Below are 24,393 nucleotides of genomic sequence, written 5' to 3' on the forward strand. Positions count from 1 at the left end.
TCCGTACCTTGCACAGGTCATCAATCAAGAGAACTGCGCCTCCTAGGTTCATTACAGCAGCGAACACACAAATTAGATTTGATCCGACTCTGAGCAACGATCGGTTCAAGCCAGTACTGTGCCCCAATCTGACTGATCCCAACACCACGGCAGATGAACGCATTGAAATAGGAGTAATAACTGCCGATGTGGACGCTTATTTACCACGAACCCTTCTAAAGCAAGAATACAGTGTGTCACCTGGGCGCCAACTGGGAGAGCCAGTACGGGTGGCCTGAGTAGAAGAGGGAACTAGGTACCTACATACACCCCGGAGGTTACGGGCCCACACAGCGCAAGCCACGGCAACCCCCCGGGCAGTCACACCGTAGTCGGGTGCTATTGAAAGCCCGCGCCCATCTATGAACGGGGGCTTATCGGCGGCCGGCCACACAGGCACCAAGCTCCGACGATGACATGGCAACTTTTACGGACAGCATCACACATGCATAAGGGCCCTGCGCACCTTTTAATATGGAGGACAAGCCTGCCCAATTATGTACACTATGTACATAGGTACCTTTCCCTTTGAGAGGCTTAGCCGCGCTCGCGAACAGGGCTGATCGACGATTCGATATGGTTGGCTGGCCGTCGCTTCATTGGGCTCCCTCAGACTTTGCGCCCACCGCATTTATCTTTTCGACTTCCTCTACCCGATACCCTCGAGGTGCTCACTAAATGCAACATCCCACCAGTGACGCGACATACTCGAAGCTCAATCATTCTAGAATTAACCCTAATTAGAGCCATGGGGTTGCGCCGTCGTCTCCGCGAGCGCTGCCGGCAATGGTTGGGAAGACCTCCACCTGCCAACTTCTTTCTCCTGGGTACCTAAGATACCTAGGTACCTGTAATCTATTGTGCGGTTGTTAACTGACCACGGGCGCAGATGCTATGGCAGACGGGGCCAACGGTACTACGAGTACCAACAAGAGCGACAGCCTGGGACAGGCGCAATTGCAGGCTATAACCGAACGAGGCATAAAGCGGCTGGACGAAGACAAACTTAAATGGGCTATTGCCGGTCACGAAATCGCCGTGGGGGATCGTATTGCTCAGGCCGCCGACCTGGTGCTGTGGGCCAAGGACTGGATCTCCCTCGCTACCAAAGCCTCGCCCGAAGCTTCCATTGTATGGGCCGGCGTCTCTATCGTCCTCCCACTCCTCACGAATCACAGAACCGCCGAGGAAGCCAACCGTGGAGGCTTCATTTATGTGGCGACTCGGATGCGCTACTATGCGGCTTTTGGGTCTCAGGTTTTCCGTCTTGCGCAGAGCGGCGCTGTGGGCAGAGACCTAATGGCCGAAGTCAACACCCACATTGTGGGCCTTTATCAGAAGATCTTGGAATTTCAGGTCAGATCCGTTCTCAGACTATATCGGAGGCGTCGGAAAACACTTGCAAAGGATGTGCTCGGGTGCGACGACTGGGCAGAGTGGCGGACTGAAATCACCAATTTTTAGGATGTTGTCAACCGAGACCTGGGGCGTATCAACGCTTTTCTCGGCGAGAGGGGAGCTGGGAAAGCTGAGCAAGGCGAGCATCGAGTACTTCAGCGCCATGCAGGAGTTCCTCGCCACTAACCAGGAGCACCTCCAAGTTGCGAAACAAACCCTTTAGATCCAGACGAGCATTGTCAAGCAGAGCCTAACCGACAAGGAGAAGTGCCACCAACAATTTCGCCTGGCTGAAGGGACCAAGGATGTCTCGTATGAGTGGTACAAAGACCGCGTGAAAGACAGAGTGGAAGATACCTGCCAGTGGTACATCGGACACGACAACTTCAAACAGTGGCTCGGGCAAGACTCGGGGCCTCTCTTGGTCTCGGTAGACCCCGGCTGCGGCAAGTCTGTTCTGGCAAAATATCTGATCGACCAGGTGCTTCCTAGGACCAACGCCAGTGTCTGCTACTTCTTTTTCAAGGACCAGGGCCAGAACACCGTCAGACAAGCGCTCTGCGCGCTACTCCATCAACTTCTTACACACAAGCCTCTTTGATTCGCCATGCCACGTCAAAACATGCGCGAGACGGCTCGGCTCTGGTCAACAACATGGCAACATTGTGGAACATTTTGGAAGACGCTTTACAGAATGCACAAACGGGGCTTGTTATCTTAGTCTTCGATGCGTTTGATGAATGCCTCAAATCCGAATTCGAGAATCTCGCCGAGAAGTTGAAGCAACTCCACCGAAACACGCAGCAGCAATCTCACGGCAAGCTCCGGACTCTGCTGACTTGTCGACCATACGAGGAAATTCTCGGAGAGTTTCGGGATCTCGTCAACGACTTTCCATTCATCCGTATTCCAGGCGAAGACGAGTCAGTGGCCATCGCCAAAGAAGTGAACCTTGTTGTCGATTATCGAGTCGAGCAACTTGCAAGGAAGAAAGTGCTCCGAGATGATGTCAAGCGCCGCCTGAAAGAGCGGCTACTTGAAATCGAACACCGCATTTACCTTTGGGTGCACCTTGTGTTTGACTACCTGGAAGAGTTTGATTTCAAGAGGACTCCGAAAGGTGTTGATGAGAGTATCGCAACGCTACCTGACAACGTCAACCAAGCATATGAGAAGATTCTCAACAAACCCCGCGACACGTCCATGATTCGGAAAGTGTTGAGTATCATCTTGGGGGCAAGCAGGCCTCTGACGCTATCGGAAATGAATATCGCCGTCAACACAGACACGAGCACCAGCAGCCCAGTGGCCCTCGATTTGGAATCGGAGAAGGATTTCCAAGCACGCCTGAGGTCGTGGTGTGGACTGTTTGTCTCGGTATACCATGGCAAGATCTACTTCCTCCACCAAACCGCCAGGGAATTTCTCCTCGCCCCACCGTCGCCACTGACGGCCGCCGTCCCAAATCTACACTGGCACCACTCTATCACAGCCCGTGATGCCCACCAAGTCCTTGCTGAGGTCTGCATTGCCTACTTGGATCTCTTCAATTTACCTGAGACTTCTCCAAGTGGGGCCTGTGTCGATTTCTTGGATTACTCGGCCCAGCACTGGGCTAACCATTTCCGTAACGCTCAGCCCACCGGTTCTGCTAGCAGCATGCATCGCGCGTTCAGGATCTACAACCCACACGGTGAAAGCCTCTCGAAATGGTACAATATCTACCAGCGTGCAAATGTTAGATCTCCAGCAACCGCTAGAGCCTCTTCTTGTCGCATCACATTTTGGCCATGGAGCTGTTATCAAGGGTTTGCTAGATGAAGGATGCCGATATCGAAGCGAAGGATAAAGATGGCCGAACACCACTTTTCTGGGCCGCTGAACGTGGTGATGAGGCTGTTATTACGCTTTTGCTAGATGAAGGTGCCAATATCGAAGCGAAGACTCGTTATGGCAGGACGTCACTTTTCTTGGCCGCTCGAACGAGGTCGCGAGGCTATTGTTTTTACTTTTGCTTGATAAAGGTGCCAATATCGAAACGAAGGAGGAAGAATACGGCCAAGCGCCACTTGCCATTGCCGCTGGATGCTATAATGAGGCTGTTGTCGCGCTTTTGCTAGATAGAGGTGCCGATATCGAAGCGAAAGATACCTTCGGCCAAACACCACTTACCCAGGCCGCTAAAAACGGTTCTAACGCTACTGTCCAGCTTTTGTTAGATAAAGGCGCTGATATCGAATCGAAGGATATCTTGGGCCAAACACCACTTACCCAGGCCGCTAAAGACGGTTATAAAGCTACGGTTAGGCTTTTGTTGGATCAAGGCGCTGATATCGAAGCGAAGCATGGAAATGACCAAACGCCACTTGCATGGGCCGCTAGGCGCGGCCATAGGGTAATTGTTGCGCTTTTCCTTGATAGAGGTGCCAATATCGAAGCAAAGGTGGCTTCTATAGCTGAACACCACTTGGACAAGCTGCTGAAAACGGGTTTGAGGCTGTTGTTACGCTTTTGCTTGACAAAGGTGCTAATGTCGAAGCGAAGGATGAATCTGGCCGAACACCACTTAGCTGGGCCGGTCAAAATGGGCATGGGGCTGTTGTTTAACTTCTTCGTAGTAGAGGTGTTAAAGGCGATATCTAGACACCTGCTGTGTTGGCTAGCTCGGATTTGCACATTTGGGTCATGTTACCAAAGACCATGTTTCTTGTCATTGCGATCTGGTAAAGCAGGTCGCATATGTAGGGCCTACTGGGTTACTGTGGTCAACGAGTGCCGAGAGGCCGTTGAACTAAGAATGGATGATATTCTGTGTTTGGATTGTGGATTTGATAAAAGGGGCGATATAGGCCTCCAAGAGGCACCGGCTTTGTCGGTAGTTATAGGTTTAGGGAAAGATGGAAATATTGGGCGAAATGGGCAGTGAGTGCCCAGGAGGCATGTGAGATACCTAGGTACCTTACCTAGGTACTTTGTTGCAGAAGTTGATGGATTCATAGGGTGACGGGTAAGTTGCGGGATGGGCCAAGTTCGCAGTCCAAGAATGACAATATGATAGGGAATCAACAAAAGGGCCATGCTAGACGGGCAGTAACTTTCGGCTAGCCGGGCAGTAACCTTTCAGCTAACCGGGCAGTAGCTACCCCTGACCTGGCAGTCCCCTTCCACAACCCGTGACAAACAACGCGCTTTTCTTACGCGCCCAGCCACGCGCCAATTCTCGCCAGATCTTCGCAAGAACTTCCATTCCGACTTTTTCGAACCTGATGAACCCGAATATTCCACTAGCTCTCGTCGACGAAAGGCGCAACACCTCCAAATTGCGCGCACAAAATGTCGGATCAAGATTTCGAGGAATGGGGTGGTTTTTCGGAGGACGGCCTGTCAGATGACGAAGATGCCATCCCAATATACCCAGAGGGAGGAGCCCTTTGCAATGACGGCTCGACAGTAAAAGCAGATACTATTCAACAGCTTCAGGACGCAATCAACGCCCACGGCAAGGCCAACGGATATGCAGTAAATCGCCAGAACGCCTCCAACCGTATAGCAGGCCAACCCGACTTACTACACCATCGTCTGTGACCGCTTCGGTTTGCCTAGACCTACCGAGGGAGTCCGGCTACGCAAGTCCAGCACTCGCAAGTCTGGCTGCAAGTTCAAGGCATCGGCAAAGCTCACAGATGAAGGATGGGTGTTCAGGCATCATAAGGATCCTCGTTACCACGTCCACAACCACCCGAAGTCCCTCGATCCCTCGGCTCACCCACAACACCGGAAGATAAAGTCCCCGGTCAAGAACCTTGTGAAGAAGATGTCCAGCTATAGCGCCATCAAAGCACGCGAGATTAGCAAGATGGTAGAGGAGGAGGAACCCAATTCGCACTTCACCATCAAGGATATCAACAACGCCAGACAGGCATTCCGTCGACAGGAAAAGGATGGTTGTTCAGCCTCCGGGGCTGTGATCAAGGCTTTTGACCAGGAAGGAGTCCTATATGTCCCGAAATGGGATACCCGAGATCCCAACCGCCTTTTGGGCATCGCTTTTACCTTCCCAGAGTGTCAGGAGATGTGGAAGCGCTTCCCAGACTGCCTCAGTTTTGACAATACTCACAGTACCAACGCACTTGGATTTCCCCTGTTTGTTATTACCACTCAGACGAATATCAACTCTACTGCAAACGTTGCCTTCGGCTTGATCAATAACGAACGCCGTGAGGGCTTTGATTTCCTTGCTCAGGGAGTCAAGGAACTCCAGGTCCAACTTGAAGCCCGATCTCCAGCCGTAACGATCACTGATAAAGACGAAAGGATGAGGGACGCCCTGAAGGAGACGTTTCCGGATGCCCAACAACAGCTGTGCCGTTTCCATATCAACAAGAACGTTCTCCTCCAGGCAAAGAAGAAGGGCAAATGGCCTCGCCTGCCCGACCAAGTTGCAGCTGATGAGGAGGGTCTTGGTGATGTATAGTTTACAACAGAAGAACCCTCTGAAGATCGTCCTGGATCCCGGACCAAGATCACCCACGATGCTGAGGGCGTTCTTACCATCTGGAAGATCCTGGTACGCGCCAAGACTAAGGAGGAATTTGTGAGGATCTGGACATGGCTTATTGCGGAGTTCTCCGACCAGGAGGAGATCCTGCAGTATCTCCAGGCTGAATGGCTCCCTCTGAGAGAACAATGGGCGGAATACTGTACTCGGAGGCACCTGAACTTCTCCCAATCGGTCACGTCTCAGACCGAGTCCTCTAACTTCAACATCAAGAGTTATCTGGTAACCGGCAAAAGCGATTTCTTACGCTTGACAAAGGCTCTCAAAGAAATGTGCCAGAATCAGCACCGCAACTACAATCAAGAGGTGGCAAAGCAGATGACGAGGATTAAGATGGACTACTTCCCCCAAGATTACCTAGGTGATCTCCCTCAAGCCGTCTCTTCTCAAAGCTCTAGAGCATATACTCGCGAGAAACGCACGCGCAGAAGCATTGAACAATGCCCGCGATACAGGATCCGAAGAAGTCCCAGTCTGCGATGATTCCTGTACAATACAGCTACAGTTTCGTCTTCCTTGCCGGCATATTATTCACCAGCGATTGAAGGATAAGGAGCCTCTTACTTTGCAGGATCTTGATCCACGCTGGCTCCTTGATTCGAGGATCGATTGTCAAGAGAGATATATTCGAATCAGGGACCCCAATCCAGCTGAACGGCGACGTGGGCGTCCCAAAAATGAGCCCATACCAGTCACCAGAGAACTCTGCCTCCCCGGCCAAGTCAGCCTTCGACCTCCAGCCTCACAGAGAGGTAACCGACAGTCCCAACGAGGTTGGAGAGGCAGTCGGCGCGCCCGCAACCCAAGAGCGGCTCGAGGCCACGCATCAGCTGGAAGACTCAATCCGAGTGTGAGACGGCGCCTGTCGCAATGGGAGATAGAACCAGAACAGCTGGATGACCTCGAATCCAGGCCTGAAATCGAATCGGAGCCGGAACCAGAGATTATAGTCAATACTTGGCGTGGAAAGGACCCAGAACGCCGACCTGAGAACGCCCCAAGGATCTCCGGGCCGGCTAGAAGTCAGGGTGCCGTCCCCAATCAGACTCTGCGGACTACTCGGAGTGGGCGTACAGTGATGCCAGTCGCGCGTATTCAGGAGTCTCAGGAGCAGCCTGCAAGGGCTAGGAAACGCCCACGCCGCTGCTGAATATTGGCTGCACAGAGCGGGAGTCTAGACCTAGAACAAACGTTAGGTGGAAATAGCTGTACCGTTTTCACAACGCAATTGTACAATACCCGCAGGTCCGAAAAGGACATGGATTACACTATAGAATAGAGCAAAAAAAGGATATTACAAAGGACTTTTGATTAATCAGGTATCTGTTGAGGGACGCTGCGATATTAAGGATCTACGTGTTAGCGTTTTCTCTTGGGGAGGTACTGCCCGGCTAGCCGAAAGTTACTGCCCGTCTAGCATGGCCCCAACAAAAACACCGCTTTCCTTTCGTGTAATTACCTATCCACCGTGGAAATTGGGACATTATTTCGACCTCGTGCTGTATAATGCGTGGGCCGATGCGTACGCTCCTGGCGGGCTCAGAACGAGTGGAGGAGTAAGTCGTGTCTCATATGTCCAGCTGCTGGAACTTAATACACATAAATAAAATCCTCATTCTGCAAATCCGTCATGTCTTGTAATGCATTGTCCTCCTCGAGTGCCGTTAGGTGTCTGCCACTCTCCCCGGCCTCGACCGCTTTGCTGTCCTCCATCTTCTTCTTGGACACCATCGACTCATCAACTAGCGCCGCGCTTTTCCCTAGTTCCTCGCGGCGCTTGGCGTGCCGGCGGTTGAGGAACATGAGATACAATGGGATGAGTCTGGCAGCTTGTTAGCGTCTCGAGCTCCTCCGGCGCACAAGAAAACATGATAACTTACGCTGAAACACCCCCAACGAGAGCGAACATGATGAGAGTCGCGATGAGGCCCGACCGGTAAAGCGGTGCCTGACTCTCGTCATAAAGCAACGGACCAATGACATTCCCTGTGCACATGCCGATGAAGACCATGGCCGAGGTGCACTTCTTTTTGGTGTCGCCGGCTGTGTTTTGGGCTTGCCATGCGTATATTAGGGGCGTGATGGCAGCCAAGCAAGACACCTGACAGTCCTGTGTCAGCCCGGATATGGGAGGGTATCAACATTGGTAAAGTAAAATATGAGGCGTAACTCACCAAATAATACCCAAACAGCAAGACGCCCTTGTTATGGTTGGATCGCGGAACTGTGAGCATGAGGATGGTCCCAACAATAGGCAACACACTGACGGCGGCGATAGTCAAGCCCTTCCTCTGCCAGTGCGTCGCAGCCCAGGCGGATCCGATAATCATGAAGAACTGGATGGCGCCGAACGGGATGTTGAACAGAATGGCGTCGAAGTTGGTGTAGCCAAAGTCCCTGACAATCAAGCTCCCAAACGTGCCGATGCCCCCGCTCGAAATCCTGGGTCAAGTCAACACCACGCCAACACCTGGACCAGTAATGGTCAGAATTAAACAAACATACGAAATGGCCACAATAGCCACAAACCAGCACCAAGTCTTAAGATCCCACAGCGTCTCCCAGACATGGTCCCACCGCCACTCCCTCGATGCAACACCCATCTGGTTCGCCCTAAGCCTCTCCACCGCAATGACCTTCTCCCTTTCCTTAAGATACTTGGCCTCCATGGGTGAGTCAGGCATCAGCACTAGCACCACCCCGGCATAGCACACCGTCAGCAGACCACAAAACAAAAAGATAATCTGATACTTGAACATAACGCGACTCTCGATGTGCCCTAGGCCGTACGTAAACAAACTACCAACAATGGCCGTAATCCCATTCATGGCGTTCCAGTAACTGGTACGCAGCGTCTGCTCGCTGCGACGCCACCACATCTGCGTCACGGCCACGCAGCTCGGCGCGATCATGGCCTCGAACGAGCCCAGCAGGAAGCGCAGCCCCAGCAGCGAGGGGAAGGTCGTGCAGGCGGACATAATGCACAGCGACGCGCCCCATAGCAGAATGGCGCTGCCGATTACCTTGCCTGTCGGCAGCTTGACTAGGAGGAAGGCTGCCAGCGGCTGCATGACGAGCTGTGCAAGGTAGAGGATGGAGCCGAGCCATGAGTATTGCTTGCCGACGAGGTTGGCGTCGCGCGAGATGCCGAAGATGGAGACGTAGCTTTGTTTGGTGGGTTAGGGGTTGAGTGTGTCGGGTTGGAGGAGGGGAGGTGCATACCTCAGAGAGCTCTTGTCGAGTTGCTGGAAGAAGTAGGCTCCGAGGAGAAGGGGTAGGACGCGATAGTCGATTCAAGGGAAGGACATCACGCTCCTCTTCGTACGTGAACGAGTGGTCACCACCATGAGCCTCGAGGAACTCAGTAGCCTGGTCTCGTAGCTAGTTTCTCGGGACGTGTTGGGTCAGGGGCTGCCGTGATCTCGTCACCTCCCGCCGCTGGAGCTTCTGTCTCCTTGGTACTCGGCCATTGTGAGGATTGTTGAAGGAGCAAATGTAAGAAGAGATTTCGCTCAGGATACCGAGACCACGGACGTGGGACCTGTCAAATAACAATCGGGGAAAAATAAGAACTGCGATCGGGAAGCGGGCAACTGCACCCAGGTCGGCACCGTGCTGATCGCTGTGCTTTACCCCGAGAGGGGTGAATACCTTCTTGTTTGTCATCGTTCCACAACCAGTCCGCCAACCCGGTAACATGGCAGCTTTGCAGCAACCCCAACATTCATGCCGCCCTCCTTTAGACTTGGAGGACCCCCCTCGGCCTTTCCATTTGAATGCCGTCCCGCGGAATGTCTGCCCGGCAGGTTTTCCCCTTTATCCATGTCCCTTCAAGGAATGACTTATTGGGAGGATTAATTCTGGGTTAAATCCAGAACGGTATCCTCGAGGAAGGCATTGAAGTTCCCACGTGGCTCTCCCCAACTGCAGTAAGGGTGATCTGCCTCGTGGCCAAGAAGTTGGGGAATCCAACAACGGCATCTCGAATGCATCCCCGCAAAGGGTGTAACTTCCCCGCATGTTGGGGGGTGAGGAGACTTGGTTGAACCCTGTTGTGTTCAGCCTAAGGTTCGGGAATGGGCCATCTTCGGCCGAGAGGGGGGTCGATCCGAGACAATGCGTGTCACTCCACGATATCGGGGGAACGGCATCATACTTTGGTCCGTGGGCGGACCTCCCCTATTACTCAGACCGGACTTAGTGTCCATGCATTATTGCTTGCGTTGTGCATAAATCCCCGGGCTTGGCTTCAACCTCGACAGGCCTTCGAACTCGACAGGCCTTCGAACTCGACAGCCCTACGTCCCTTCGTTGAGACTGGATACATCACATCACCATCTACTTCTCAAATCGGAAGTCGAACTCAGAAACCATCGTCATGGCCACCAAGAAACGCTACGCCCTCGTGGGCACCGGCGGACGGTCGAGCTTCTTCTACACCGCCATCGCAACCGACTACCAAGCGACCTCGTGCATCGTAGCACTCTGCGACACCAACCAAACACGCATGGACTACGCCAACAGCAAACTCACCGCCCTCGGCCACAGGGTCGTGCCAACCTTTCTCGCCGCCTCCTTCGACCACATGATCGGCCAGCACCAAGCCCGACGAGGTCATCGTGACGACCATCGACCGCACCCACCACACGTACATCGTGCGCGCGCTCGAGCTCGGCTGCAACGTAGTGACCGAGAAGCCCATGACCATCGACGCGCCGCGCTGCCTGGACATTTTCTCCGCCGTCGACCGCACGCAGCGCAACGTGCGCGTCACCTTTAACTACCGCTACGCGCCGCACAACACCAAGGTGTTTGAGCTGCTGCGGGCGGGGGCGATCGGCCAGGTGACGTCGGTGCATTTTGAGTGGATGCTGAATACGTCGCATGGCGCGGATTACTTTCGGCGATGGCATCGGGATAAGAGGAATAGTGGCGGGTTGTTGGTGCATAAGTCGACGCATCATTTTGATTTGGTCAATTTTTGGTTGCAGACGAGGCCGTTGTCGGTGTATGCGCAGGGCGATCTGAAGTTTTATGGGAAGGAGAACGCGGAGAAGAGGGGGGTGACGGCGTTTTATAACCGTGCTCGGGGGAGTGAGGTTGCGAAGGGGGATCCGTTTGCGCTGCATCTTGAGACGATACCGACGTTGAAGGCGTTGTATTTGGATGCGGAGGATGAGGACGGGTACTATCGCGATCAGAGCGTGTTTGGGGACGGGATCAGCATCGAGGATACCATGAACTTGCTGGTGAGGTATCGGAACGGGGCGGTTATGACGTACTCACTGACGGCGTACGCGCCGTGGGAGGGGTTCAGGGTGACCTTCAACGGGACAGGTGGCAGGTTGGAAATGGAGGTTGTAGAGAACAGCTATGTCAACTCGGGCGGTGACCAGTCATTGGAGGGGTCGATCGAGAAGAGGTCGATATTGTTGCGGCCGCTATTTGAGCCGCCGAGGGAGATTGAAATCGAAACGAGCAAGGGGGCACACGGTGGCGGTGACAGCGTCTTGCTGCAGGATCTGTTTGGGGAGCCAGTCACCGACGAGTACATGCGGGCCGCGAGCCACATTGACGGGGCGGCCTCGATTTTAACTGGCATTGCAGCAAACAAGTCGATCGCGACGGGCCAAGTGGTCTTGGTCGATGACATCCTCAAGGTCCCTGAATAAGTTTGGGTACCTGGGATAGGCGTGTGGCAGAACTTGCCAGGAAAAAAGGCGTTTGATACCCCTCCAATATCATGCCTCATCTCTTCCATTCATTAACCTCCTCATACGATTCATCATATCTTGATATCCTAGAAACATGCCGCTCCTGTTGGGTGGTGCTTTCTCCTATCCCCACCCACTTCAAACCCCCTTTTACTCAACCTTCTTCCTCTTGCTCCCATCCGTCCCATGCAGCCAATCCATCCATCCATACGCTCCATAATGCACGCTAAATTTCTCATGATGGGCGTCATGGGCCTTGGCAATGCCCATCAGAAAGTCATACCCGCTATGCACGGTAGCCGTCTCAACCAGCATAGCCGCCAGGAACACCCACATCGTCAGAATATGAGTCTCCAGCAGCAGCGGCGGCAGGGCAATGGGCAGGGTGTTGGCGACGAGCTGCTCGATGGGGTGGGCGTACTGGGCGGTCAGCGCCACGGGCGCCGTGAACTCGTGGTGCACCTTGTGGATGATCTTGTATAGCCGACGAGTGTGTAGCAGTCGGTGCGCATAGTAGAACATGACCTCGCGCATCACCCAGCAGATGAACAGGTCGCGCGCGAGCTCGGCGCCCGAGGGGAGGGTTGCTGAGATGCGGAAGCGGGAGGGCTCATCGCGGGCGATGGAGAGGGCCACTAGGAGGATGGCGAGTACGACGGATTGCAGCTGGTTGCGGAGGACTACCAGGAAGCAGTGCTTTATCTCGGCCGTGGTGGGTTGCTTGGGAGCCGGTTGGATCTTGTGCCGCGCCGAGAATGAAGGGAGGATGTAGTCCAGAGCTGTGTAGGTGAGGGCCGGGATCCAGAAGAAAACGATCTGGACGGCTAGTGTACCCCAGAACTCAAGTTGACGAGGGCTGTAAGTGCGGACCGTCAGGGCCCAGAGGGCGGAGAAACTATGTTCAAAAAGTATCATGGTTGTTGATTCTAGGGGCTAATGGAAAGTAGAAGATATCTTGCGCCACCGGCCTTGAATTGCCTCAACAGGCGGGTTCAAGACCTACAAGGCCGTGTAAAGGGTTTAAAAGCATGTATTGAGTGTGGAGCGGTCGAGTTCGTGGCGTTGAAGTTTGCGGGATCGCTCCGGTCCCGACGATGTTTCTTTTGTCCATGCCTCGGCATTGAATCAACCCCGCAAAATTCTCCAGAGACCCCAGGCTAATCGACTCCTCTAGCCTTTTCAAGTTAGACATCTAAGCTTACCAGGGTTATTATTGGATCAGCCTTTCATTTGACCAAGAAAAGTTCGGTTAGAAGCCGTGTCTCTAACAGGGACACCGTGGATGTAATCGGGTTCCCCCCATCTCACATGCTACCACGACCCAGATCTCAGGGGTTATGGATTGGAAAGGGTACAATGTTTACGTCTTACCGTCGCAGTGCAAACTACACCAAGCTTCAGTGTCAGTTTACTTACTTTGGTGCCCCTGAATCAGCCAAACATGAAGAGTGGAAGCGCACCGCGAGGCGTGGCAATGCTCCGCTAGACAACCACGGGACTCAGGAGTTTCCAGGTGCCAGTGATTCTTGGAACACGCCTCATTAGTTGCTAAACACCTCGAATAGCCGATGTAAAATACTTTGTGTTCAAGGGGATGTTGTGTTCGTTTTTCGAATCATTGTACGTACCTACCTCCCTATACTTGCTCAGTGTCGTCCATCAAGTGTTGCTGAGAAAATGCTGATATCGGGCAATAATATATATTGAGTCAGCTAGCCAAAGCGCGAGAAGTGTACACAAAGTGCATCCGGTCGGCGCTGGCCTATGGCGCATCATCGTTTCACATCTCCACAGATGTGGGAGGCGAGCCGGTAAAGAAAGGCATCACCAAGGCCCTCGGGAACGGCCCAGAACAAGAGCTTGCGGATTGTGGCGGGAGCCTTTAAGTCTACCCCCATCCGTAACCTCGAGACAGAGACATGGGTACCACCATTGGACTTGTACCTAAACAAACGGCTTGCAGATTTCGAAAACCGACTCCAACGACCCGATCTGGACGACGGTCGAGGCGGCAAGAAGACGGCGGCGAGCGTTGTCCTCACCGCCTGCCGCAAGATACAGCAGAGACTTAGCTCGAGGAGGGGCAACAGGGGCCGACCGCGAACCTTGGGACCTCAAGGGCCTACGGCGGTGGAGAGAGCCGCGGGCACGGTCATGCGCTGGACGGGGGGGACCGTTGATACGAACAGGGTAGTAGAAGAGGCTTGGAAAGCGAGGTGGTTAAAGGAACGGGACGGCAGGGCAATCACTCAGGCCGGCGGACGACTTTGACCATCAGCAGGAGACGCTATTCCGGAACGAAACCCTAAGGAGGCACGACGGTCTCAGCAAGGCGAAGAGCTCACTGCTGATTCAAATCCGGACGGGAGCAATAGGCTTACGGGACTTCTTGTTTACACGGGGAGTCCCGGAGGTTCTGACTCCTGCCTGCGAGTGTGGCGAGGGACGAGAGACTGCCGAACACCTGGTAGTGTGGTGTTTGGCCCCACCGTTGACTAGAAGATGGGAGAGAACTAGAATTCGGACACGACGGGACTTTTATTCTGTCCTACACGGCATCAATCCCACGACTGCACGGCTCGCGAGGAGAGTTTTCGACTGGCTGATGGACTCGGGGGAAGCTGCCGATGTACAACTTAGCCAGGAGGCTCGAGCTGGAAGCGGCGGCCTGAAGCGCCCCGTTCGGAGGCCAGGAGGCCTCCTCTCTTTGTATACGCAGACTCACCAGAACGCATCGTTCCTTGATTGTTGGTATGGGTTTTTCACCCGGCCCGGGAGGGCACGGTTTTCCTGTACACTAAATAGTTGAGGGCCCCGTACGCCCTAGGTCATAGCTGATTCTGAATAATAGTAATATATTGAGTCAGCTATCGTCGGCGTGGTTTGCGATACCTAATACCAAAGACCACGCTCCTTTCCACAAGATCAGATGTCGGATGATTTGGAATGGAGAACATTGGAAGCCACCACCATGGACATCACTCTTGCTGGTGTTAGTTTCCGTTCATAAACCTATAAACCGGTAAAGCACTATCCATCCCTGCGGTTACAGGGCTTCTTGTTTTCTCGCCGCAGTTCCCGCCATAACAACACCTACGGCATCTTCCTTTTTGCAGCGCGTGTTCATCCTCCTCTTCCTATGCCGAGCAATAGAATCTTTACACCTATCATAGACCCTTCCGCTACGCACTCTCCATACACAAACAGGCATCAGACATGGCTCCTCAAACACGGACCCAACACGCCTCGCACTCGCGACCCTGGAAACGTCCGGCACCAAGACCAAGCCTACAACCGTCCTCCTACCGAGAACGAGTACGAGTTGACCTCCAACACGGGCCCCCACGAAACCATCCCCAGCGACCCACCACCCTCCTACCGCTCCCAGAAAAGCAACCCAAGCAACGACAACCTCACCTCCCCCACCCCGCCCCCATTCTCCACTGCCAACATCACCATCACCTCCCTCGCGGACACCGACCACCCACCACCTAGCCTGCCGCCCTACCTACCCCCTAATGCGCAGCGCGCTCCGCCGCCAAACCCACCCAACCCGAAGACGTGCGCGCGGCACCTCACCGACGCCGAGCACCACATCACCATCCCCAACCCCCTCAACAACCGCTACGTGCGCAAGTGGCCCCGGGCAGGGAAGATGGCCTGCGCGACGGTGCTGGTGCTGACGGCGCTGGCGGCGGCGCTGGCGCTGCTGTTCGCGATCACGGTCGCCGTGCTGAGCATCGCGCGGCCGCCGCGTCATGGGAGGCATCATCGTGAGGATGGGGACAGGTTCTTTGCGCTGGTGGGGTATTCGGTGGCGGTGGAGGTGGGGGTGTTGACTTTGGTGGGCGGGGTGTATTGGTGGTGTTGTTGGAGGAGGGGGAGGGGGTGTTTTTGAGTTTGTGAAGAGATGGGGGGGGGGATGGGGATGGTGACAATGTTGATGGTGAGATGGTGAGGGGCGTTGTGGTTGTTTTGGGTGTTTGGAGTGTTTGGAGGGGGTAGGGGTGGTGAGACTGGTTGGGAGGGTGGGTGGTTTGCTGTTGTTGTTGTGCAGCTGTGAGTTGGATATCTGGGTATGGGGATGCATCGGACACGGACATGATTCTAGGAGACTCGAGCGCGTATGGATATGCCAGTATAGCGTGTACTTTGCAGTCAGCGAATATGAAGGATTTGGCATGTGACTCAAGGGGTACAAGGTGGACCATGGGCTCGTTGTCTCAGATATGATTCTCCCGTCATGAACCGCGCTATACGTGAACTTGCGCTTATGGACATTCTCATCGATGCCATACTCCACAATACCACTCGCCGAAGACATTCTTTTGCCATGGGAGGCCGGGACATGACATCCCCCCGAAGTTATACTTTGTTCCCAGTGCCCGGAATTCTAGTCGTATGAGTGAAATGCTCCTGACACAGCCTATCTATGTCAGCTTGCTGAGCAGCGACTACCCGGACCCAGACTGGAGCCAAAACTCTGTTCATGGTGCCTGCCTCGCCTTACCGACCCCAAGAACCGCTCGGACAATGTTTCCAAGGCAAGCCCATCCCCGGTTCAAATTCTGGAGCAGCACTTTTCTTCCCGCCTGACTGGGAAATTCACGAAACTGGACTTGGTGGCCATCGTCAGCCTGTTTGTGAGAACGAAAGCTAAAAGCTAAACAAGACCAGTCACTTATTCTCCGTCGGACAAACGAACAGTCGGTGCATCTTACAAGTGTGAGTACAGATATTTCGCTCGCCGCACCACCAACGCATGAAACTAACCAAAGACTTCAAGCTTCATACCATGGCATCCCCCACGACGCGCACGGCCGAAGCCGAGGCCGAGGAAAAGAAGATCCTCGCCCAATATAAGGCACAAGAGCTGTATGACATGTTGCTTTTAAAACAGGCATCAGAAGGCTACGATGCGCTCTAGCGATCCGGAGACGCGTCCATGTGGCTTCTAACATAGGAAGGGAAGCGCGTCCAGTGGGCCCAGGACGAACGGCCAGCCGGTTATGCCACGGTGGTGTTTTCAACCATTCAGTATCTCCTGCGGCGAAACGCGAACTGTTTAGACGACTGGACCGTGTCACGGATATGGCTCGCATGCAGTGGCCATGCGGGACCGCGCTGGGAGCGGCCCGAGCCAATCATTAGGGATGGGGCACCAGCCAATGAGAAACGGAGCGTGTCGAGGAATTCACGATCCGTGGGATCGTGAAATGGATAAGACGATCCAGCGCGGAGCGTCTGGAGGATAAGACGATCCAGGGAACATAGGTACGAAGGTACCTATGGACGTAGATAGTATATAGTCACTCGTTCTGGAGAGCTCTGGGAGTTCTCCAGTTAGCAATCACAACTACAGTTCGCTACAAGCTCGAGAGCCTACTGTTGAGACAAGTCTTTGTTGTGCACCCTTTGGCTGCACCGAACCTAAGCACCCTTGAGAGATTACCTTCAACCGAAGCTGAACCCTAACAGGACAGGGTCCCGAGGTAGGTTCGTCACAGACCGCGCAGCCTTGATTTGGAAAGCGTACATGCCTAGGCAAATTCCCCCTATTCCTGAGCTGACGCTTTCGCAGGCCTCTGAGAAACTCCACGGAGACGGTTCGAGGGTGAATACAACCGCAAGCTATACAACGCTCTGCGCCGTTCGGTTGTCCCCGCGTCAGAAATATTGTTGACTTTGGCTTGGGCGGTTTCTTTCTCCAACAGGATGAGGAAGACAATAAGAGGAGCGTGATGCAGCACAAGCTACTCTTTTCTCTTCGCCATATTCTTCATATCCTCCAAGATACGATCAGTATTCGGGTTCTCGTTCAAGACCCGGCATATGGTGAGTTGGAGAAGCGCGTTCTTGAGATGGGGCCCATGGCAATGGAAGCTGTCGACCACCCTTTCTCTGGCTTCCTTGAGGTGGATGAACAGACAGCGGTTGTCTCCATCGCACCCCAAATCCCGGTGAAACAGATCATCACAGATATCAGCAGACCGGCTCTGATTATATGGGATGCACCTATGCCGATTTTGGAAGACAACACCGGACCTGAAAACGAGAAGTGGAAAAGCCGTGGGAACTACAGGTACGTTGGGAAAATCTCTGTGTTTTTCAGGCCCAACCATGGGGGGGCCAGACACTGACATTTTCTTTGTGCTACTAGAGGCGATTTGAGCTCTTCGAGAGTAGCGAGAACCTTCGAGAATGAGTATGATTCCTACCCATTGCATGGCTACTGGCGCCCTGTTGTGTCCAGTGACTTGCGATTGCAGGTCTTTGTCAGGAAGGGACCGCAGTCACCCGGAAACCGCGGATAGTCTTGAGGCGGAGGGGAACATGGTTTACGGTAAGCTGAAATACAAGTAACAGAACACTGGTGACTCTTTTAGTTGGACGGGAAGCTTGCTAGTACAGACATACTCAGAATTATTGGGAGCCAGGACAACTCAGCCCAGTTAATCGTGTTAGCTTCGTCTCTTGGTCATCCTCCAGTCATGGAACAGTCAATAGCATCAGTGGAGGGGAATGAATGATATGGCAATTGTGTCCCATTGATAGATAGAGCCTTCCTCCCAATTGGCTTTGTTGCAGCCGAATACCATGCACAACCATACAGAGCTGTACTCTGCGGTGAATTCTAAAAACGCAGCCCAATCCAAGTTGGGTTGACCAAACCCACAAACCCTGCGCCCAACCGTTCCATGGTCGATGTGATGCCCGGGATATATGCTCAACAGGAAAGAAACTCAGTGATATCGAGTCGAACGTGCAAAGTCAAGGTGGTATCATGCAGCAAACGACAATGATAGAAGCCAAATGCAGCCCGATAAGAGAAGGGAGTAAGCCGGCAATGTAAGTGATGTTTGCCCTCACAGAACCGACAAATGCAAGAGAAAAAATAAATCGAGTGGCCGCCAAAAGCGGAGGGGTGATGGTGGTGGTGGCGGAAGAATGTGTTGGGCGGGACGAAGATGAAAGGGCCGGGCGAAATGATACCGACAGTCCCAAGGGAGTAGCGAAAGCAGATGCGTTGGTCCGGTGTAACCTGTCGCGACGTGGTTCCGGCTGATGGGACGCCACTGGCAGCGGGATCTCGGCTGGACCAAATTGATGGTGCCACCAAGGCTTTCCTTTGGCGGCTGTCTCATTGGCGACGATGCCGGCTGACATCAGCCATCCAGCCCTTCGTTGATGTCGGTGGTGGCGATTGAGCGAATGTGAGATGTGTCCCGTTGCGCAAGCCACGTCACGTGACGACCCGGATTGTGGACGGGGCCGATCACTGTTTTGGCTCGGTAGACTTCTTGCTGTGATGGCGGCGATGTTGGTGCTGGATTTGATGCTGATGCTGTGGCTGCTGATGCGCTTGCTGGTGGTGGTGGCTGCTGCCCCGGGATCGCTCGCGCGGCCGTCCCCTCGGCTCCTCATCGTCCACGTCCATGGCTGAGCTCAGCATCCTCCGGTCCTCCTCGTACCACGCGCACAGCGGCTTGCCCCCGAACATTAGGTCATCATCATCAATGATGGTGGCCATCATCCATGGTTGGCTGGCCAAGTCAATCTCGTCAGCAGCCGCGTCGGGGATGTAAAGATTTTGCACAACCATGCGAGGTTGGGGCGTGTGGTTTGGTGTTGAGCTCTCGGATGAAGACATGTTGAGTGTTTGTGCGAGTGGTGATGGCTGATGGCGGTTGCGAGATTAAGGTTTTGTTGTGGGTGAAATCGAGATGGTACTGTCGGAGAAGCAAAGAAAGCGGCTCTTAATGTGGATGAAAGGGGAGCCTCGTGTGTTGAGGGACAAGGGGGCGGGTGCCTGATAAAGGCAACGGAACCGTTTTCGGTGAATGCGCAGGATCATGCAACAAGTGCCTTGTCGTGGCTTCGCAGCTCCGTCTGACCAGTCGCCGAGACACAAGTCAGCAAAGGCTTGGCCAGGGCGCAAGACGGCGGTCAAGGGGCCGATCTGGGGCGAAAAACACGTTGGTCCGTCGGGCGTGTCGCGCTCTGGTTCAGCCCGAAGAAAATCTGCGCAAGTCGAGACGGAAAGGCTGCCTCGTATATATCGCAAATGGTGAATCGCGGGCGGCTAGCCGAGATGTGTCGCAGTTGTGGAAGTCCCGTGTGACAAAAACGCGCGGCAATGCGGAGGAGGGGATTTGCGGAGGGGGTGTTGCCGGGTTGGCGGTAGAAAACGGAGTGGCGTGGGGGGTGGGCAATTGGTGGCTTGCGGCCCCTGCCTTCAGCTGCTGTAACCCTGCAAATACCTTATGCAAATGCGTTTTGTTCAAGTTGGGTGCTTGTCGACACGGAGATAACGCGACCGAGTTTAAACAGATGATCTGTGATAGGTATCGGAACGCGCACACTAGATGTTTGACGCGCCGTGCCGGTGACTTGGTGTTTCTCGTGATGCGCGGGTTGGAGGATAGAAAAAGTTGGGGAATTGACAGCCCGACTGACCGAAGGGTCCCAATGGTGGGGCACGCTGGGCTGTCAGGCGGAGACGAGGCGGGAGGTGGGCACCGTGGCACCCTGTAAAAATACCGCGAAGCTGTGTCGCGGGTTTTTTGCGCTGAATGGCCACCACCCGAGCCACCGCCTTCCCTGTCTGAGCCTGCCTTGTAAAAGTATCGCCGCGTTTGTGGGATTTTAGCCAAGCGGGCAACAGAAAAGAATCTTGATTTAATGACGTCTTCGTGAGTGGCCAAGTTTAAGAATTCAGTGAACTTGATTTCGCAAACTGCTCAATGAAAGAAAGCCCTCCGTTTTAACAATTTTTTCGGGTACATCGCCACGGGAAAATGAATCAGAACCCGCCTCTCGAAAAAATTGATTCCGATCATGGATGCGATCACTCCGCAGCGGCGATTAGATCAATAGCGAGATGGCGGAGCCGCACCTTCGGTACCCCGCGATCTGGCGGCTAATATCATTCAGAGCAGCCCTCCTTCATCAGATGTAAACACGAAAGGTCGCGCAACGTTGACTTGCCTGACTAGGTACCTAGGTATTTTGAGGATCCGCCGCCCGATGCCCGCCGCCCGATACAAGGAGGCGAGGAAAGGCACAGGAAATCCCACCGCGAATCCGCCTGGACTGTTGCAGCCGCAAATTCCGCATTGCCAGCGACATATGACGCAACCACGCGTCCCGATGCTTGGTCGCAATGCTTACAGGCTCTTATTGTGACAAAGTAACTTTGCCATCCGTTTAGTTGGAAAGTCTCCTGATGATCGCGAGGATGACGGACAGATGAGATGCAGTAGCACCAAAACCAAAATACACAATACCGCGTGGGCGTACCTCGTCGACAACCCAATCGCCAAGTCCCGGCGCGCGAGGATGACAAGAGGAGCTCACTCTGCTCGAGTGGTGTCGCGTGCACCTCTCCTTGTTTGGCGAATGTTTGTTTATGTGCCTGAATTGGGCATTTTCCAAATCTGCAAAGACAGCTTACTGGGCCCAGCAGTTTGGCATCGTGGCGCACAGCTCATGCGCTGGCTGCTTGTTGTTCGTGACAGCGACCTCCTCGGGTCTCGTTCCGGCTGCCACGACAGTTTAGGCCTCAGGTGCCATCAGGTGGCTCCGTTTCCGTGGCCGGTTTCCATAGCCGTTCCGTCACCACCGTCTCCTGCGGCGGCAGTAGGGCTGGGACCCCCACATTAGGCGCGAAATTGAAAGCCACATGGCAAAACTGGAGACAAGCACTTTCCGAATCTCCCCCGCAGCCAGGAATAGCAAATGAGAGGGGCTGTTCACATGCTTCGGACTGCGTCAACATCAACACCAATTTCCCTAATCACGAAGACCCCAGGAACAAATGCGAGAAGAGTCGGTAAGAGCGGGCAGACACCGAGGAACACCGGATCGAGATTTGGAAGCTTTCGGGTGATGTCCTTCCTGAAACAGCGACCCCGATAATACTTGGCAGTATCGCCCATGTGCATTGGGGGAAGGAGGGGCCGAAGGCGGCCGGCCCATCCGACCGCGACCCTCCGCCTTCCGTTTTCGTCACGCTCAAGCAAGCGATGCCAATGCATTGTTGTCGAAGTTTATTTCATTTTTAATCCGCCTTGACTCGACAAACTGGGCACTGTCGTGGTATTCTACACTAGCCGTGATCGAACCATGGCGGAGTCAGATACCAAACACCCACAGCCTCTCGGAGTCTCGGAGATACCAAAACGGGAAATAAGATCCTTGCACACCGGAAAGGCCTTGACTCGAACCACTTTGCATAAAACGTTGTGATAAGAAATAAGTATATTAAAATAAGAGAAACGGTCTTGATCACAGGCCGTAATGCTGTTGACGGGAGAATGGCTCCATGTGATCGATCGGCGGGCTCCCGGAGGGTCTCAGGGGCCTTACCCGAAAGTCCGATGACCTCCCGAAGCGGACGATGGTTCGTGTGACGTCACCAATCTTCAACGACAGTTTGAACTACAAGCCCGCGGTTGATGGATGAAGGGATTTATCAGCACTTAGCAGTGAAAGCCATTGATATCTAAGACCAGCTGGTTTGGTACCTAGCCAAAATCACAACTGATGACTAGATGGCCAGTGGAGTGAACACCAGACGCACCGTGATACATTGGGGACGCGCTTGTTAAATTCAAGACCGGTGTGCTATCTGCCCTACCCGCAAGATGCAAATAGGGCATCCCCGGGCGTATATACGTAGTGGTATACATGGCTGTGAATCTCCGAGTTACAACGCGGGCGCCTCCCCGTAGTCCAAGGGAAGCACTCATCACTTCTTTTGGCTCATCCAGTCCCAGTCCCAATAAATCGAGTTTGTTACCAATCCTTCTCCACCTTCCACGCATCCTCAAATGTCCGACCAGCGGCCGATATCAAGGCGCAGTCCCGGTGCCCCCATTTCCGCCGAAACACCTCTCTCCCAGTCTCAGTGAGCAGGTCGAGCGCCTCGGCAAGACCGGCAGGGTGGTAGTAAAAAGGCTCGCCTTCGCCGCCGTGCTGGCCGAGCTGCCATGTGTTGCGCTCGCGGTCGCCGTGCTTGTGGTCTGCAAATATCCGCAGTCAGTACTCCTCCCCCGGCCGTATTAGTGGGGGCAGCAGAACCAGAAACATACCAAACATCCGGTGGGCTGTTTCCCGTAAAGCATGCCACTTTGCGAGATTCAGGTCGTCCTCTTCCCCCCCATCCTCCACCGGTAAACCATCCCTCTTCAATTTCTCCCCCTTCCCCTTCTCCCCTGCCTTCCCCTCCCCCTCCCCCTTCTTCGGCGGCGGCGGCGGCGGATTCGGATCCACAAACCCAACCGACGCGCCCTCCACGCGATACAACGCACTTAAATCCTCCAGCGTCGACGCCACATCCGTAATCACCCCGGCCTTCGCATCCTCAATCCCCCACCCCCGCATCGCCAACCGCGCATGCATATCACAATCCGTCATATAATACGGAATCATTGTATCCCACCCCCCAACATCCTCATACGCCGCCGGATTGACCAGCGTCAGATGATCGTACGAAAAAAACCTCAACGCCCACTTCCGCTTCCTCTCATCGGCCCCTTCCGCCGCCGCCTCCTCCCGCGCCGTCCGCAGCGCCGCCAGCGCTAGCTCGTACAGCGAGCGGTAGCCTGGCTGGTCGTAGCGCGGTGTCAGTCCGTCCCCCTCGAGGCCGTCCTCGAAGGATAGCGCTAGCACGTCCATGTGGCTCCAGAAGAAGTAGGGCCAGTTGTGGGTGTAGGTCTGGGCGAGGAAGAAGTTTTGGAGCTGGGCGAAGCTGAGGAGGGTGGGGGTTTGGAGGATGTTGACGCCGAGGGTGGTGAGGATGGTGTGGTTGAGGAAGAGCGGGTTTTGCAGGGTCAGCTGGCCGCGCGCGTTGGCCTGTTGCGCGCCGGTGTTTTCGACGACGTAGATTTGCGAGGGCGGCCAGCCGGCCGTGATGTAGCTGACGACGGCTTGGAGGAGGATCGGCCAGCTGCGGGTAAAGCCGATGAGGAGGGGTGGCGGCATCGGGAGGTCGTAGTCTTTGTGGACGTTTTCGCGCGGTTGGTTCCATTTTGGGACGGGGGGGAGGGCGGTTGAGGTGGCGAGGAGGGGGAAGTTGTCTTTTATGGGCGGCGGGAGGTAGGTTGGGGTGGGTTTGTATTTCTTTTGCGGCGGAGGAGGTTTCTCATTCTTTGGTGGAGGTGGAGGAGGAGGGGGAGGTGGTGTCGGAGGGAGCTTTTGTGTGACGAGGTCGCGGAGGGTGAGTCGAGATGACGGCAGTGAGACACTGAGTATGAGAAGGCCTGCGATGGCGATGACGGCTAGATTAACCAGCACGCGCCCGTTTGGCACTCACGATGAGCATCTTCGTTCGCTCCCAGTGTGCGTGAGAGCAGACATCCACTGCGTTGTTCCAACTACTATTTTTGATAAGGGTAGTTAGGGGGTAAATTCAGTACAACCGCTTTTGCCTGGCCCCTTGAAACCCGCTGGTTTGGGGGTGAAGATGTTATGGTTCTCGACAAGGGGGGGAAGGGAAGCCCGAAAACAGCTCCCCAGGGGCGTTCCAAGGAAAAACCATGGAAACCGGCGATGCCACGACACTGTGTGTTGGCTTTTGACCGTGAGCGGCAGCAATTGTCTGTTGGTGTCCGAGACATTCGCAAAACCTGACCCCCAGCAACTGGCCCTGGCCGGCTTTTATCTGGTTGGATCATACGCGGC

General features: G+C 54.3%; 7 protein-coding genes across 7 annotated transcripts; 3 read left to right on the forward strand and 4 right to left on the reverse strand.

Annotated features, from left to right (window-relative positions):
• Positions 1-933: 933 nt before the first annotated feature.
• On the forward strand, positions 934-7,145 carry CHGG_02237 (uncharacterized protein; the record flags this gene model as incomplete). The annotated part of the gene is made up of 10 exons (XM_001228752.1): positions 934-1,395; positions 1,504-1,528; positions 1,964-3,174; positions 3,255-3,384; positions 3,462-3,969; positions 4,287-4,359; positions 4,726-4,887; positions 4,988-5,824; positions 5,912-6,356; positions 6,451-7,145. 10 exons carry the CDS (start codon positions 934-936, stop codon positions 7,143-7,145), a joined length of 4,548 nt encoding a protein of 1,515 aa, XP_001228753.1.
• A 440-nt stretch (positions 7,146-7,585) lies between these two features.
• On the reverse strand, positions 7,586-9,465 carry CHGG_02238 (uncharacterized protein; the record flags this gene model as incomplete). The annotated part of the gene is made up of 5 exons (XM_001228753.1): positions 7,586-7,817; positions 7,876-8,105; positions 8,170-8,437; positions 8,501-9,160; positions 9,425-9,465. 5 exons carry the CDS (start codon positions 9,463-9,465, stop codon positions 7,586-7,588), a joined length of 1,431 nt encoding a protein of 476 aa, XP_001228754.1.
• Positions 9,466-10,373: 908 nt separating this feature from the next.
• On the forward strand, positions 10,374-11,667 carry CHGG_02239 (uncharacterized protein; the record flags this gene model as incomplete). Its single annotated transcript, XM_001228754.1, has 2 exons — positions 10,374-10,608; positions 10,682-11,667. The coding sequence occupies 2 exons, from the start codon at positions 10,374-10,376 to the stop codon at positions 11,665-11,667; spliced, it is 1,221 nt and encodes a 406-aa protein (XP_001228755.1).
• A 192-nt stretch (positions 11,668-11,859) lies between these two features.
• Positions 11,860-12,624, reverse strand: CHGG_02240 (uncharacterized protein; the record flags this gene model as incomplete). Its single annotated transcript, XM_001228755.1, has 1 exon — positions 11,860-12,624. The coding sequence occupies one exon, from the start codon at positions 12,622-12,624 to the stop codon at positions 11,860-11,862; it is 765 nt and encodes a 254-aa protein (XP_001228756.1).
• A 441-nt stretch (positions 12,625-13,065) lies between these two features.
• On the forward strand, positions 13,066-16,636 carry CHGG_02241 (uncharacterized protein; the record flags this gene model as incomplete). Its single annotated transcript, XM_001228756.1, has 5 exons — positions 13,066-13,222; positions 13,673-13,860; positions 14,738-15,482; positions 16,135-16,352; positions 16,445-16,636. 5 exons carry the CDS (start codon positions 13,066-13,068, stop codon positions 16,634-16,636), a joined length of 1,500 nt encoding a protein of 499 aa, XP_001228757.1.
• Positions 16,637-18,985: 2,349 nt separating this feature from the next.
• CHGG_02242 (uncharacterized protein) lies at positions 18,986-19,360 on the reverse strand (the record flags this gene model as incomplete). The annotated part of the gene is made up of 1 exon (XM_001228757.1): positions 18,986-19,360. The coding sequence occupies one exon, from the start codon at positions 19,358-19,360 to the stop codon at positions 18,986-18,988; it is 375 nt and encodes a 124-aa protein (XP_001228758.1).
• A 3,146-nt stretch (positions 19,361-22,506) lies between these two features.
• CHGG_02243 (uncharacterized protein) lies at positions 22,507-23,694 on the reverse strand (the record flags this gene model as incomplete). Its single annotated transcript, XM_001228758.1, has 2 exons — positions 22,507-22,733; positions 22,803-23,694. The coding sequence occupies 2 exons, from the start codon at positions 23,692-23,694 to the stop codon at positions 22,507-22,509; spliced, it is 1,119 nt and encodes a 372-aa protein (XP_001228759.1).
• Positions 23,695-24,393: the final 699 nt, after the last annotated feature.

The sequence above is a fragment of the Chaetomium globosum genome, genomic scaffold (assembly GCF_000143365.1).
Source record: "Chaetomium globosum CBS 148.51 scaffold_2 genomic scaffold, whole genome shotgun sequence".
In the NCBI taxonomy this organism is placed as follows: Eukaryota; Fungi; Ascomycota; class Sordariomycetes; order Sordariales; family Chaetomiaceae; genus Chaetomium; species Chaetomium globosum.